Here is a 12175-nt window from a genome sequence, read left to right as displayed (position 1 = left end):
ACTGCTGCAAAGGTTCTATTAATGTCCCTTGCATACAAATGAATCGATAAGAAGGGGCAGTGCTTTGAAGAAACCAGATGAAAAAATTACAACAATTAAAGTAAATGCCTAGAGTTGCCCCACCTGCTTTATCTTGATTCAGAATTAGATGAGAAATGGATATTAATTACTCACACCTATAATAATTAGAGGGAGAGTCTGACCTTCAAACAAAATTGTTGATATAGCAGTTTACTCTTAGAAAAGAAACACCCACTACGGTATGTATTTAAAGGCTCACACATACAGCCATTGCACCAGCACCCTCCACTCTCTCCTACTCAGTGCCTCTTTGCAGGGTAGCAGTTCTTCGGGAGCATCATGTCTTACACCCAACATAGTGCTGGTTCCAGCCGGGCTTCAATGGTTGGTGGTGGTGCCAGCTTTGGTGGCTTCCAAGGCAGCTTTGGAGGTTTCCAAGGGGTCTTTAACAATGCAGTTATTGGGAGCCAGCCCAGCAACGAGGGCCTCCTCTCTGCTGGGGAGAAGCAGACCATGCAAAACCTCAATGACCGCCTTGCGACCTATCTGGACAAAGTCAAACAACTGGAATGTGCCAACTTGGAGCTTGAGAACAAAATCAAGGATTGGTATGCACACCACCGTCCAGCAGTGGCTCATGACTACAGCAAATACTACACCATAATTGCAGAGTATCAAAAAAAGGTAAGAAAATGATAAATCATTAAAAACTGGGCCTAATGATGTACATGATTACATCATTCCTTGTTATTGCTGTAGTGAGAAATGCAGAAATTACTTGTTACTTTTTAAGTGATTGCAGCTGTGGATTTCGTCTCTCGTAGTTTCGAGTAGGTCTTTACACAGAGTACAGGACATTTTCTTCTTTTGATGTGTAAAGAAGGGCACTCTGTTTGTATTTCCTCGTGCCCAATTTATGGACCGTCACCTTCCTTGAATGAAACTGTTACCAAAGTGCGCAAGGCGCTCCAATACCTGTGAGTCGAACTCGCACTACACAAAACTGCAAACAAATGCAGAAAAATGGTTTCCTGGAGTTATGAAACCACATGATGCTTCAACTGATATTGCATGGCGGTGCCTGAAATGTTAAGTGACATGGGGGCGCGGGAAATGGGTACTATGTGCATGCACCAGATTGAGTTATCATAAACGTTTCATAAAACAATCTAAACGTATCCAAAACTTTTTCTGCAGGATTAGTGACTTATTTTCTGAAGGTCAGAATTGCCCTCTTGGAAATGACACTCCACCCGCTGCACCATGGTCTTCAATGTAAACTTTTATTGTCTTCCAGATCATTTGTACATCTACTGAGAATGCCAGGATCGTCCTGCACATCGACAATGCCAGACTGGCTGCTGAAGACTTCAAACTTAAGTAAGTCTGTCAATTTCTCCATCTGTGCCAAGGTCTTATCAGAGAGACAGAGCTATCCAAATTCCAACGTATTCTTGACTGTCCTCATCTTCTTTACCTCCCCGCCAATTCTTCCACATAGCCTTGTCTTCAGTAGACTAGATCACTGTAACAGCCTTTTGATTAGGTGTTGCACGACTTACTCGTACCCTTGATAAGGGTATTACCATTGCCACATGGACTCTTCCTAGGCTTGCCAGGCACAACAGGAGCACCACTTGCCAATATAAGGATAACTAAAGGACTAATCCTTCTAATTCCCTCACAGGTGAACCGCCTTCCAGACGGTGGCGGAGGACATCTCCTCCACCACCTTGACCTTGTGAGTCAGGGAGGATTTGGTTCTTGAGACAAGGCTCAATCATTGGACTCACCTGTGATGAATCTTAACATTCAAATGGCTGACTACCTCTCTATTTCCACTCTTTCCCTCACAACTTTGCCCAAAAAAGGTCATTTACTCGGTGCATGTACTCAGTGACCACTTATAACCTCACTCACCTTTCTCAATATATCACCACCTAATCCATGCCTTACTATGTGAAGCCACGTATGTTGAGAAAATTACCCATTCAAATACATTTCAAAACATTAATTATGGCAATTATGTTTGCTTTGAACCTATATATTTTCTTTCTAATGAATAGACTTTAAATTACCTTTTCCTTTTTTCCTACTTGTGAAATAATCTTTCTTTAAGAGATAAGTACAAGATTAGGGTTCACTCACTGAAACAACACAAAGATGGGTGACATGCTTGAATGTTTCTCAGCAACTGAGATCAATTGAAAATATATACGGAGGACTCACATGAGGATAGTGTGGCTGGAATGCATTGCAGGGACTTCTCTGGATAGCTTAGCTGTGCTGCACAATTATATACCGTAGAGGGGTCTTCTGAGCAGAAAACAGTTTACCTTTTGTTTAAGATTATCACAGTTCAATTACCTTGATTCTGTTAATTGAGGACGTCTGTTTGTTTGCCAGATGAGTAGTATTCAGACCCTTAACCTTTTGGAATAACTTCTGGAACGTACCTGAGGGGCATATTATCAAGAACGACGTGAGAATTATCGGCGCTTTAGCGGCAGGAACTGCTGCTAAAGCGGCGATTATGGGCTTGATAATATGCCCTTGAGGATTCCAATAGAAGCCCGTGTTCACACCAGAACATTGGCTTCTATGGGAATTCTCAGGGCATATTATCAAGCCCATTATCACCGCTTTAGTGGCAGTTTTCTGCTGCTAAAGCGGCGATAAATTTAAAGCCGTTTCTTGATAATATGCCCCTGAATACTCAAACTTTTCTCTCCACATTTTTAATTCAAGCAACCTTTTGGGTATATTATCAAGCAGGGCATTAAGATTATCGCCGTTTTGGCAGCAGAAACTGCTGCTAAAGCGGCGATAATGGGCTTGATAATATGCCCTGGAGATTCCAATAGAAGCCCATGTTCGCACCAGAACATGGGTTTCTATTGGAATTCACCAGGCCATATTATTAAGCCCATTATCGCCGCTTTAGCGGCAGTTTTCTGCCGCTAAAACTGCGATCATTTTTAACGCCCTGCTTGATAATATGCCCTAGTACCCACCACAAACTCCATGCTTCTAGGCGCTATCACCAGGTGTTACCTAGTAAGAAATTCAATGCTAATGGTTTCATTTACCTTAGAATGATACAAGCCCTATTTGTCTTTTATCAGTTTACAGACAAATATCAGAAGTGCAATAACCATAAGATCCATCTAAACCATGTTCTTATTACCTTATGGACCAATAGTCATATTTGACTTGGATGGTGGGAGGTTTGTAAGTCACTAATCTTGCATGCAAAGACCAAAACAAAGTGAAGGATATTTAAAGAGAAATGACATGTATGTGTTTATGAATGTCTTTCACAATATTGGACTAATACATATATATTTTTTTAAACACAGGGATTTAGTAGCACATTTGAAGTGTCACAGGGCTTCTGGCAATGTGTTATTGCAAAGTTTAATTTAGGTGCTTGGAGCCTCAGTTTTAGAACTTGATCTTTCAGATGTGGTTTTCCTTGGCTGTTATTGACGCCTAGTTACTTTTTGTTTCCAGGTACGAGAATGAGCTGTCCCTGCGCCAGAGCGTGGAGACCGACACCAACGGGCTGCGCAAGGTGCTCAATGAGTTGAGTGTGGCCAATTGTGACCTTGAGTCAGAGGTAGAGAACCTGACGGAGGAGCTGGCTTGCCTCAAGAGGAACCACGAAGAAGTAAGGATAATGTGGCATGACAGTGCTGGTACTGACAGAGTTGGAATTCAAAAACTTGTGTTACACGCCTTTAAAATGCGCTTTCTGATTCATCAAAGTTTGCCCTTTGTTGTGTGTCTACTGTAAAAATCTGTGACAAATGCCTTTGTAATTGTGTTTTGAACTATCTTTCTTCAAAGACTTGGTACACAATATGTTGAGGGAAACTGAATTGGGCTAACAGCTGAGAACATTTGTCAAGTATGACTATTTTCTATTATTTTTCCTTGAAAGAGCCTAAATAGTTCCCATTTCTCACGCCAGGGATATCGTATACTAGGAGTTTTTGTGTCAGAAAGATATTTCTCAACACCTTGGCCGACAATTTACCTAAGGCCAATGCATCATCACACAGTTTGTCATCTAAGCTTTGCATTGCACACCAGAAACACCTGAGCAGTGAACAGCATTCCATGTTTGCTCAGACTTTAGCTCCAAGAAGAACATATGTTGGGTTCCCCAGAAATGTAGCCTTGGCAGCAATGTTATTTTTTAGCCAGCTGCATTCCTGTCCAGGTTTCAGTTATGTTTTTTTTATGATTGGGGAGAGAGGATAACTTGAAACTTCGGTCATTCACCGAAATAATTCAATCATTTTTAGAATCCTTGTGAACTTTTTCTAGAAATAATCAGATTGGCAAACAAGGAAAATATAAATACATTAATGCATATGTTTCCGGTTTCAACAAAATGTGAACTCTCAGTATTGAGTGATTTGGGCACATGGAGAGAAAACAAATGGGATAGGAGTGCTAAGCAAAGGAGTTTGAAACTCATGAATTCAAATTCAGAGCTATGACTACAGAACCACTTCTTTTTGCCAGGGGACACATCGCTCTTCTTAGACAATATATTCTTTCTGAAGGAAATTTATCTTTCTAATTGACAGCATCACCTACCATTTATTCTTTTTGGGTGGTCCAAGTTGCCTTTTTTCTCCTAGACCCTAAATCTCCTGTGTTCTATCAGATCATAATTTCCTACTGATAAATGAAATCTCAATTTGACAGATATACCTTCCTATAAGAACATAGGGCCATATGTATCAAGCACAAATGCGTTCGCCATCTCCGAAATTTGCAAAATTTCAGCATTTGCGATCACATTTTTGCTAAATGGTATGTATGAAGCAAATCTACGTGCAAAAAAAGGAATCACAAAATTTGTGATTCCTTATTTTGCGATTGCATTTAAGGAATCGCAAATTTTGCGATTCCTTAAATGCAATGTAAGAAGCACCAAAAAAGTGCAATTTCGCCTTAAGGAATCTCAAATTACCACCAACTTCAAGTTGGTGGTAATTTGCAATTTCTTTGAAAAATGCTCTTTTTTGCATTTTTCAAAGTGCCATGTGACGCTCATGCATGCCCCTAGGGCATGTATGTGTGCCACATGTGCACCCATGCTTATTTCAGGGGTGCAACAGGGTGTCCTTTTGACACCCTTGCACCCTTGAAATTGCATTCTCAATTTGCCATTCGCTGATTGCCAACCGCAAATTGAGAATGTCTTCCCATTCATTCCTATGGGCCTCTAGGCCCATAGGAATGAATAGGGAGGTATGCCTTAATTGTGAATCGCAAATTGAGATTCGAAATTAACCCCTTCCGCGCTCATGACGAGCTGAGCTCGTCATGAGTTGCGCCGCTCGCACGCTCATGATGAGCTCAGCTCGTAATGTAACGCGGTAATTTTAAAAAGTCAGCGCACAGCGGGAAAACCGCTAGTGCTGATGCGGTTAAGGAATTTGTAGGATTCTTTATTGCAATTCCTACATTCATAGCATTTTGCGAATCTCAAATAGCGATTCGCAAAAAATCGCTATTTGAGAATCGCAAAATGACTTTTTGATACATATGGCCCATAGCCCTTCAAAGCCACATCTTCTCCGTAACAGTTCACCACCCGGCCTGTGCCAGGTCTTTTCATTCACAAACATACAGCTTTCTAAACGAGCATACGTTTCCCTCACACTATAGGACCTTCGCTCAGACCACAGCTTCATAAACTCTCTAGTTAATACCATTTTTAAAGCACTTTAAACAAGGTGGTGCTGTTACCAATGGATACCGTTCTCCAATGTAATAATTCTCAATTTGCATAACCTTAAAAGAGTGAAACACCGAGTTGCCGCTGTGAAGGATTTTGAACCTGTAACTTGCAGGTTACACCAGATCTCAGCAGCAAACAATTTGTCTGCTGAACCATCTGCCTGCAACTAGACTGCATCTCCTTACTAGCAGACCTCACAACCTTACTGCTAAAAACACCACGTCCTATTTCTAGACTGAAAAATTACTGAAATTGTGTCTATTAAATCAGACACAGCAATTCATCCGCTGGGTCAAAGTGTCCCAAATATGACCTTAGGGTAACCTCCAGTGTAGAACTTAAAAAAACTAAAACGCAGTGCTATCATTTAAAGGTATATCTACTGAGATCCCCTTTGGAGAATAAGATGCAGCTACAAAACAGTAACCATGTGTGTGCTCTATAGCGGTATTTGATGTGTGGTGATCCACAACAGCCGAGTAGGTTATGACTTGTTTTGTGAAATTAATAATGGATGTTGATAAGTGATGGCCAGAGATAGCAGCTGCAGCCACTGACATACCCTCTGGCACCTCTTTCACTGCTCTTGCCTTCACTGATATCAGGGATCATAAGAGACTGATATAAAAGTAAGTCAATATAGTTCAAATACCATACTTCTGCTTGTAATGTACAATCATTGACCCTTTACTCCCAACTAACAGGCCAATAGATGGTGCAAAAGGGACCAAGGGTGGGTTATTGGTCAAATTTGAGATGTTATTGGGGCATCTTCGCGAACTGACTTTAAAAGGCCTATAAAAAGAGCAGAGAAAGATACCCTTGTATTCTTGCCTATGGTTAGTAATGGTTAATGCCCTTGACATTCTGTTACTCCCCCTGCAGGAACTGAAGGGACTACTGGGAACAGAAGGGCACCTCAGCGTAGAGATGAATGCTGTTCCAGGCATCAACCTGCTGAAACTCCTCGGCGACATGCGAAGCCAGTACGAGGAAATGGCGGAAAAGAATCGCCGGGATGCCGAAGCAAAGTTCCTGGAAGCGGTGAGGAAGGGGAGGAATGTGGTGTGGGCTGTGGGATTACAAGGATTGAAGTATGAAAACCCTAGATATTTTCCAACACCCTAATGTACCATGAAATGCCCATACGGATGTCACCAAGTCAGTCCCACTCCAGGCTCTACGTAGCATGTGACTGACTCTACCCAGGGCTTACCAGCCACACAGAGTCCCTACAGATTAGTGCACTCTGATGCCTTAGGTTTGGGAGGATGTGTGCTTTTAATGTGGATTTGTAAATTGTTGGTCTCTTTCTGTAATGACACAGACAATCTAAAAATGCTTGAATGGAGTACATCCCAGAGCAACTATCAGTCGCTGAGACTACTTCAAGCAGTTTATCGATCCCTTTTTGTGCAGTCTAAACATGTGAAAGTTGTTCATACTGTCTCTTAGAGCATTGCAATCAAGCAAGAGATCTCCGCTGGGGCTGAGGAGGTGCAGATAAGCAAAAAAGAAGTCTACGACTTAAAACGCTCCCTCCAGGCCTTGGAAATTGACCTGCAAGCTGCACTGACGATGGTAAGTTGTGTCAATTATACAAGTTATTTCTCAAGAGACGTCCCTGTTGGCAAATATTTCAAAGCATTATTGGTTCACAAATTCATGGGGGAAGGTTTTGATGAACCTATGAACATTATGAAATCATCACTTGAATAGCGCATATGATTCTCTCCTTAGTCTGAAGGCACTTGCATAACTGCCAAGTTTCTTAGATCCATGCTTGGGTCCCTCTACAGTTCTTTATTTCCCAGAACTCGTAAAACTAGTTTTGTAATGGGATAAAATATACCAACAAGTCCCAGAATGCAAAGAAAAAAATCTGAACTGGAGAAGCTAGTCACATATGAACCCTGACATCTAGGCAGAGCTGCACCTATCGATATTAGTCTGAACTCTATACCTGAATTGGCTTTAATTCTCATTGGCAATCGTAGAAAGAAGGAAATGTAAATTTGACTTTAGAATCAGATGTTGACCATCCAATCTGAATGTTACTCATAGACCATTGAGTCTTCCCATTAACAGCTCTAAGCGACAATGTGATTTCTAATGCGTTCTTTGGAAATTATCTCTGCCACATTACTTGTGCATTGAAGTAACATACATCTATAGATAATCATGAGCAATATGCATTGAATAATTGTACTTCATTTATTTACAATAACCATACATTTCACAACTAAATCTACAAAGCTACACATTAAAATAAATGTAAGCCATGCAGCAAATCATACACATAATCAAAACTCTAATCCAACATTTAAAACTGGGGAAATGATTTCCTCAGTTATAGGAAATAACTCTCTAAATAACAGTGTGAGAAAAAGGCAGAACTTGAGAGTAAGTAGGCAGTCCTTATGGCCAAAACTTCAGTGTCTACTTTATGTAGAGTAAATATACATGGTATGAATGAGAGGAACGGAGAGCTGGAGACTGTAAAACCAGTCTACATTTCACAAGCCCAGACACACAGTTACCAGTGGGTGGGAACTGGGAAGGAGACATTGGGAGTCTTGAGGCCACTTGCTAAGGTTAGAGAGTGGAGCTGACTGAGAAAACCAGGTGAGGGTTGCAGATGCAGTGGGATGGCTTTAACATAGGCACAGCTGCATGAGCAGGTTGGTGGGGTATTAGTAAGTGCACTTTGTGCACACAATGAACTAGCGTGGAGACTATTCCAAGGCTGCATTCATAATGGGGATGAAAAGAAAGCATATAGTCATTTATAGGGCATCTCCCCATAATAACGCCATCATGCAGCCTTAAAGGCTTCCTGGACCCCTCTTGAGCAGTGGGCAGTATGCTCTGAGATTGCTAACACCTGCTGTATATACTTAGTTGGCAAATGCCTATTTTTCTGATAAAAGGAAGGCTTGGTAAAGTTTCATACCTAAATGTACTTGACTGCAGTATATTATTCTGGATGTCGGGGAAGGGATGAAGGCTACCGCCATTTTGCATCACTCTTGGCCCATTGCCACCTAGAACGCATTCCATCTCATTGTTTCAGGTGTCCCTCTTGACTTTTTTACACACAGAAAAAATCCCTTGAAGCCAACTTGGCAGAAACAGAAGGGACCTACTGCGCCCAGCTGGCACACCTTCAAGAGAGGATCAGTCAACTAGAGGAGGAACTTGAAGGAATCAAGGAAGAGATGGAGAACAATATGGCAGAGTACGAGCAACTCCTGGACATCAAGAGCCGGCTGGAGAGGGAGATTGAGACCTACCGGTGCCTGCTAGAGGGTCAGGGCAGGTAAGACAATATGAAATCTTGAATAGCTACACTTTTGAAATATTTAGGTTCCGAGCAGAGTTCTTCACCTGGGGTACCATTGCAGTGAAGAGAGGAGCCCTAACTCACTCAAACAAGAGACATAGGAAACCCCTGGGCAACACCTTGCTGGAATCCTATCATGTCTCTATACAGCAACACATGCTTATAGATTGATTATAGGAGAGAAAATTATCAGTTAACTTTGTGTATGTTGTTTTCTTTCAGTGGCTATGGTGACCAAAAGGCCAAGAGTTATGGCTCTCACTCATCGAAAGGTAAGTGTTCCACCTTTCTATTTGCTTTTTGAAAATGGCTGAATATCACAGTGTCTGGTTCTTGTGCTATATTCCCAACTCTGTGTTTGCGGTCCTATCTAGTATAATACAGTTTTCCACCAAAGGACTCCTATGAAACATATAGTTCCACAGTGGGTCCTGTAGTTTTTGAAATCCCATCAGATAGGGGAAGTACTTTCCCTTCATGGATTTTGACCTCCACTGCCCAACTTCTCTGTATGTATTAGTACGAAAAGAGGTGACGCTGCTCAAGCAGGCCTAATTCAAGGAAGCAATTAAAAAAGTGAAGTTCTGCCCTTCACATTTTTGAGGCATTAAAGGTTCCACAAAACAAAGCACTAGAATGATCTAGTCATTTTTTTCCCAATGTAATTTCTGGCACCTTTTCCCAACTTTACAACCTAAAGTTAGCACGTGTGAGCGGCCCTCTTGTTCCCTCTTTCCTTTTCTATTTTAGTGAAGAACAACGATACATCACTATTTCATGATGATGCCTTTGCATGTTATGTTAAATTATGTTATTTGATGGGTATCTATATAGCCCATGACTCACACGGGAGTGTATCCTGCCGCTGGTAAGCAAGTGCTGAGTAGGTTGTGTCTGTGCCACGTTTGGTGAAGAGACAGGTCTTTAGATTCTTGCAGAACTCAAGTACTGAGGAGAAGGCCAAACAAAGTAACAACGTAACATGCTTCTCTTCCACTAGAAATGTGCTAGTGAAAACAAGAAGGGAAAAAATATCGGGATACTAAATTGATTGGACGATTCTGAGATTTTGTTTTGTGGGCTCCATAATGTACCATCAATTTTTTGGGTGAACTTCCTCTTGAGGAGTGAAAACATTTCTTTTACATAAACCATAAGTGACATGTAAGGCCAGAATTACATTATATCTCTACCTGATTAAAAGTAACTCCTTTACAAATGATAAATGCTTCTTTCATCAGAAATGATTGAATTAGTCTCAACCTCCAAATGTTTGGAGTGAAGCACTCATAGTTATGCCGAGTACTGGACTCAATATACCTGATAGAGTGGGGGTCCCACTCTATTTCTCCTTCATTGATCATATATATGGTTTCTTCTCCCTCAAGCATACACTCACTCCTTTCTACCACTAAGTTGCTTCGCTGTGGGATCAAGGTGGAGGCCTACCTACGACTCCTGGCTGAAGGACTGCAGACACTGGAGGGGGCCTGGTGACTGGGTTATATAAAGACCGTCGTCTAAGTCTAGGCAGGTTTGAGCCAGAGAGGTCAGGATGGTCAGAATGTACCAATGACGGAGTGATCAAAGAGGGGACATATTAGGATTCTTACATGAGACGCATGCATCACCATTAGAATGTTTAGCTTAGTGCCTACTGATAATATTTGTATATCCATATCTTGACATGCCACACACAGAACGTTCAGCTTATGTACAATACCAACTATAAAATTCACAAGAAGCACATTCCTTATCAGGAGAACCTTTTCACGAGGCACTTCCAACAATCTTAAAATTGAAAGGCAGGTGAAAGGCTACCATTATAATTTGAACATTCCCACGCAGTGCATGCACCAACTGGAATATGTATGCTCTAGACCCAATGTAGAAAGCGATTTGCCTACGTGAGTTTAATTTAGGAACACAAATATTGCATTGTAGATGACAAAATATAACTCCAGAGTCCTAAAATAAGTGCAGAATTCCATACTTGAGCCAACATGTCCACGACCTTCTCTGCCTTTATACACATCATTTGTTCTCTCAAGATATCCTACCTACATCCCATTGGTTTCCTTTTCCTTTCTTGTTTCAGCCTCAGAGCCAGTTAGAAGCCGCGTTGTAAGGACCATCGTCCAGGAAGTGATGGACGGCAGAGTAGTCTCACAAGAGGAGAAAAAAAGTGAGCAGAAAATATAGACAGAAGCTGGACCTCTCCCTATGGAACCGCTGATCTACCGGGAAACCTACAACAGGATGCACAACCCCTTGCACTCTTCTGCTTTTTCTGGTGGGTTTTCAACTCTTCGAACATAACCGCAGAATCCGGTGGCCAAGTTAGCACACTGAGCAACACAACAGCAGTCCTCGTGCACACAAGCAAATAAACCCAAAATAAAGGAGAGGACACCCGAGAAAACGGAAGGGCGCCCATGATGTTCATCACGTGCCTTATAAATAGTGAAGAATCGGTTACCAACATTTGTTGTGACTTTGCTTCTGAAGACTCCAAAAAGTGCCACCTCGGCGGGGGGCCGGCTGGGAAGTGGAGCTATTCACTGTGCCAAGGCTTTTACTTTGGGTTTTATCTTTGTCTCTATGCCTCTCTTTACCAGAAAATATAAGTTTCTGTTTCTGTGCCATTATTATTCAATAAACTATTTTTTTGAACGCAAAATAGAAGGGTGTATTTTCTGGTCCCAAAAGGAAAGAAAACATTTCACCAATTTCGCTATTTATGTATTCAAAAACTATCATTTAATTTTATTTCCTGGAAGTTAGTTTGCTATCCAAAGTAGTACTGAATTCAGAGGGGGGACACTTGTTTCCCGAATTTCTAGTTGAGGAGGTATTTGAAGAAAATATGCTCAGAATAGGCGGACATATGACAGTGTGTGTGTATGTATATATATATATATATATATATATATATATATATATATATATATATATATATATATGTATGTATTTATTTATTTATACTTAGGAGAGGAGCGCATTGGTTGGAGGGTCAAACCAACCAATCAAACAAGCATGATATCAAAGTG

The 12175-nt window shown here is 41.2% G+C and overlaps 1 protein-coding gene across 1 annotated transcript; it reads left to right on the top strand.

Moving 5' to 3' along the window:
* The first annotated feature begins 305 nt into the window (after positions 1–305).
* LOC144756021 (keratin, type I cytoskeletal 12-like) lies at positions 306–11810 on the top strand. The gene is made up of 8 exons (XM_078645494.1): positions 306–705; positions 1319–1401; positions 3535–3691; positions 6668–6826; positions 7238–7363; positions 8884–9101; positions 9348–9397; positions 11224–11810. The coding sequence occupies exons 1-8, from the start codon at positions 361–363 to the stop codon at positions 11325–11327; spliced, it is 1242 nt and encodes a 413-aa protein (XP_078501620.1). The 5' UTR covers positions 306–360; the 3' UTR covers positions 11328–11810.
* Positions 11811–12175: the final 365 nt, after the last annotated feature.

Source organism: Lissotriton helveticus, chromosome 5_1 (assembly GCF_964261635.1).
Source record: "Lissotriton helveticus chromosome 5_1, aLisHel1.1, whole genome shotgun sequence".
Lineage (NCBI taxonomy): Eukaryota > Metazoa > Chordata > Amphibia > Caudata > Salamandridae > Lissotriton > Lissotriton helveticus.
The sequence above is the reverse complement of the archived record's forward strand: the minus strand, read 5'-3'. Positions and strand labels throughout refer to the sequence as shown.

What these genes read in the sequence shown, in the direction of transcription:
- LOC144756021 (XM_078645494.1), top strand. Translation starts at nt 361, where the DNA reads ATGTCTTACACCCAACATAGTGCTGGTTCCAGCCGGGCTTCAATGGTT. An exon ending in TGCAAGCTGCACTGACGATG is followed by an intron (nt 7,364 to 8,883) that starts GTAAGTTGTGTC and finishes TTTTACACACAG; the next exon opens with AAAAAATCCCTTGAAGCCAA. An exon ending in TGGCTCTCACTCATCGAAAG is followed by an intron (nt 9,398 to 11,223) that starts GTAAGTGTTCCA and finishes TTCTTGTTTCAG; the next exon opens with CCTCAGAGCCAGTTAGAAGC.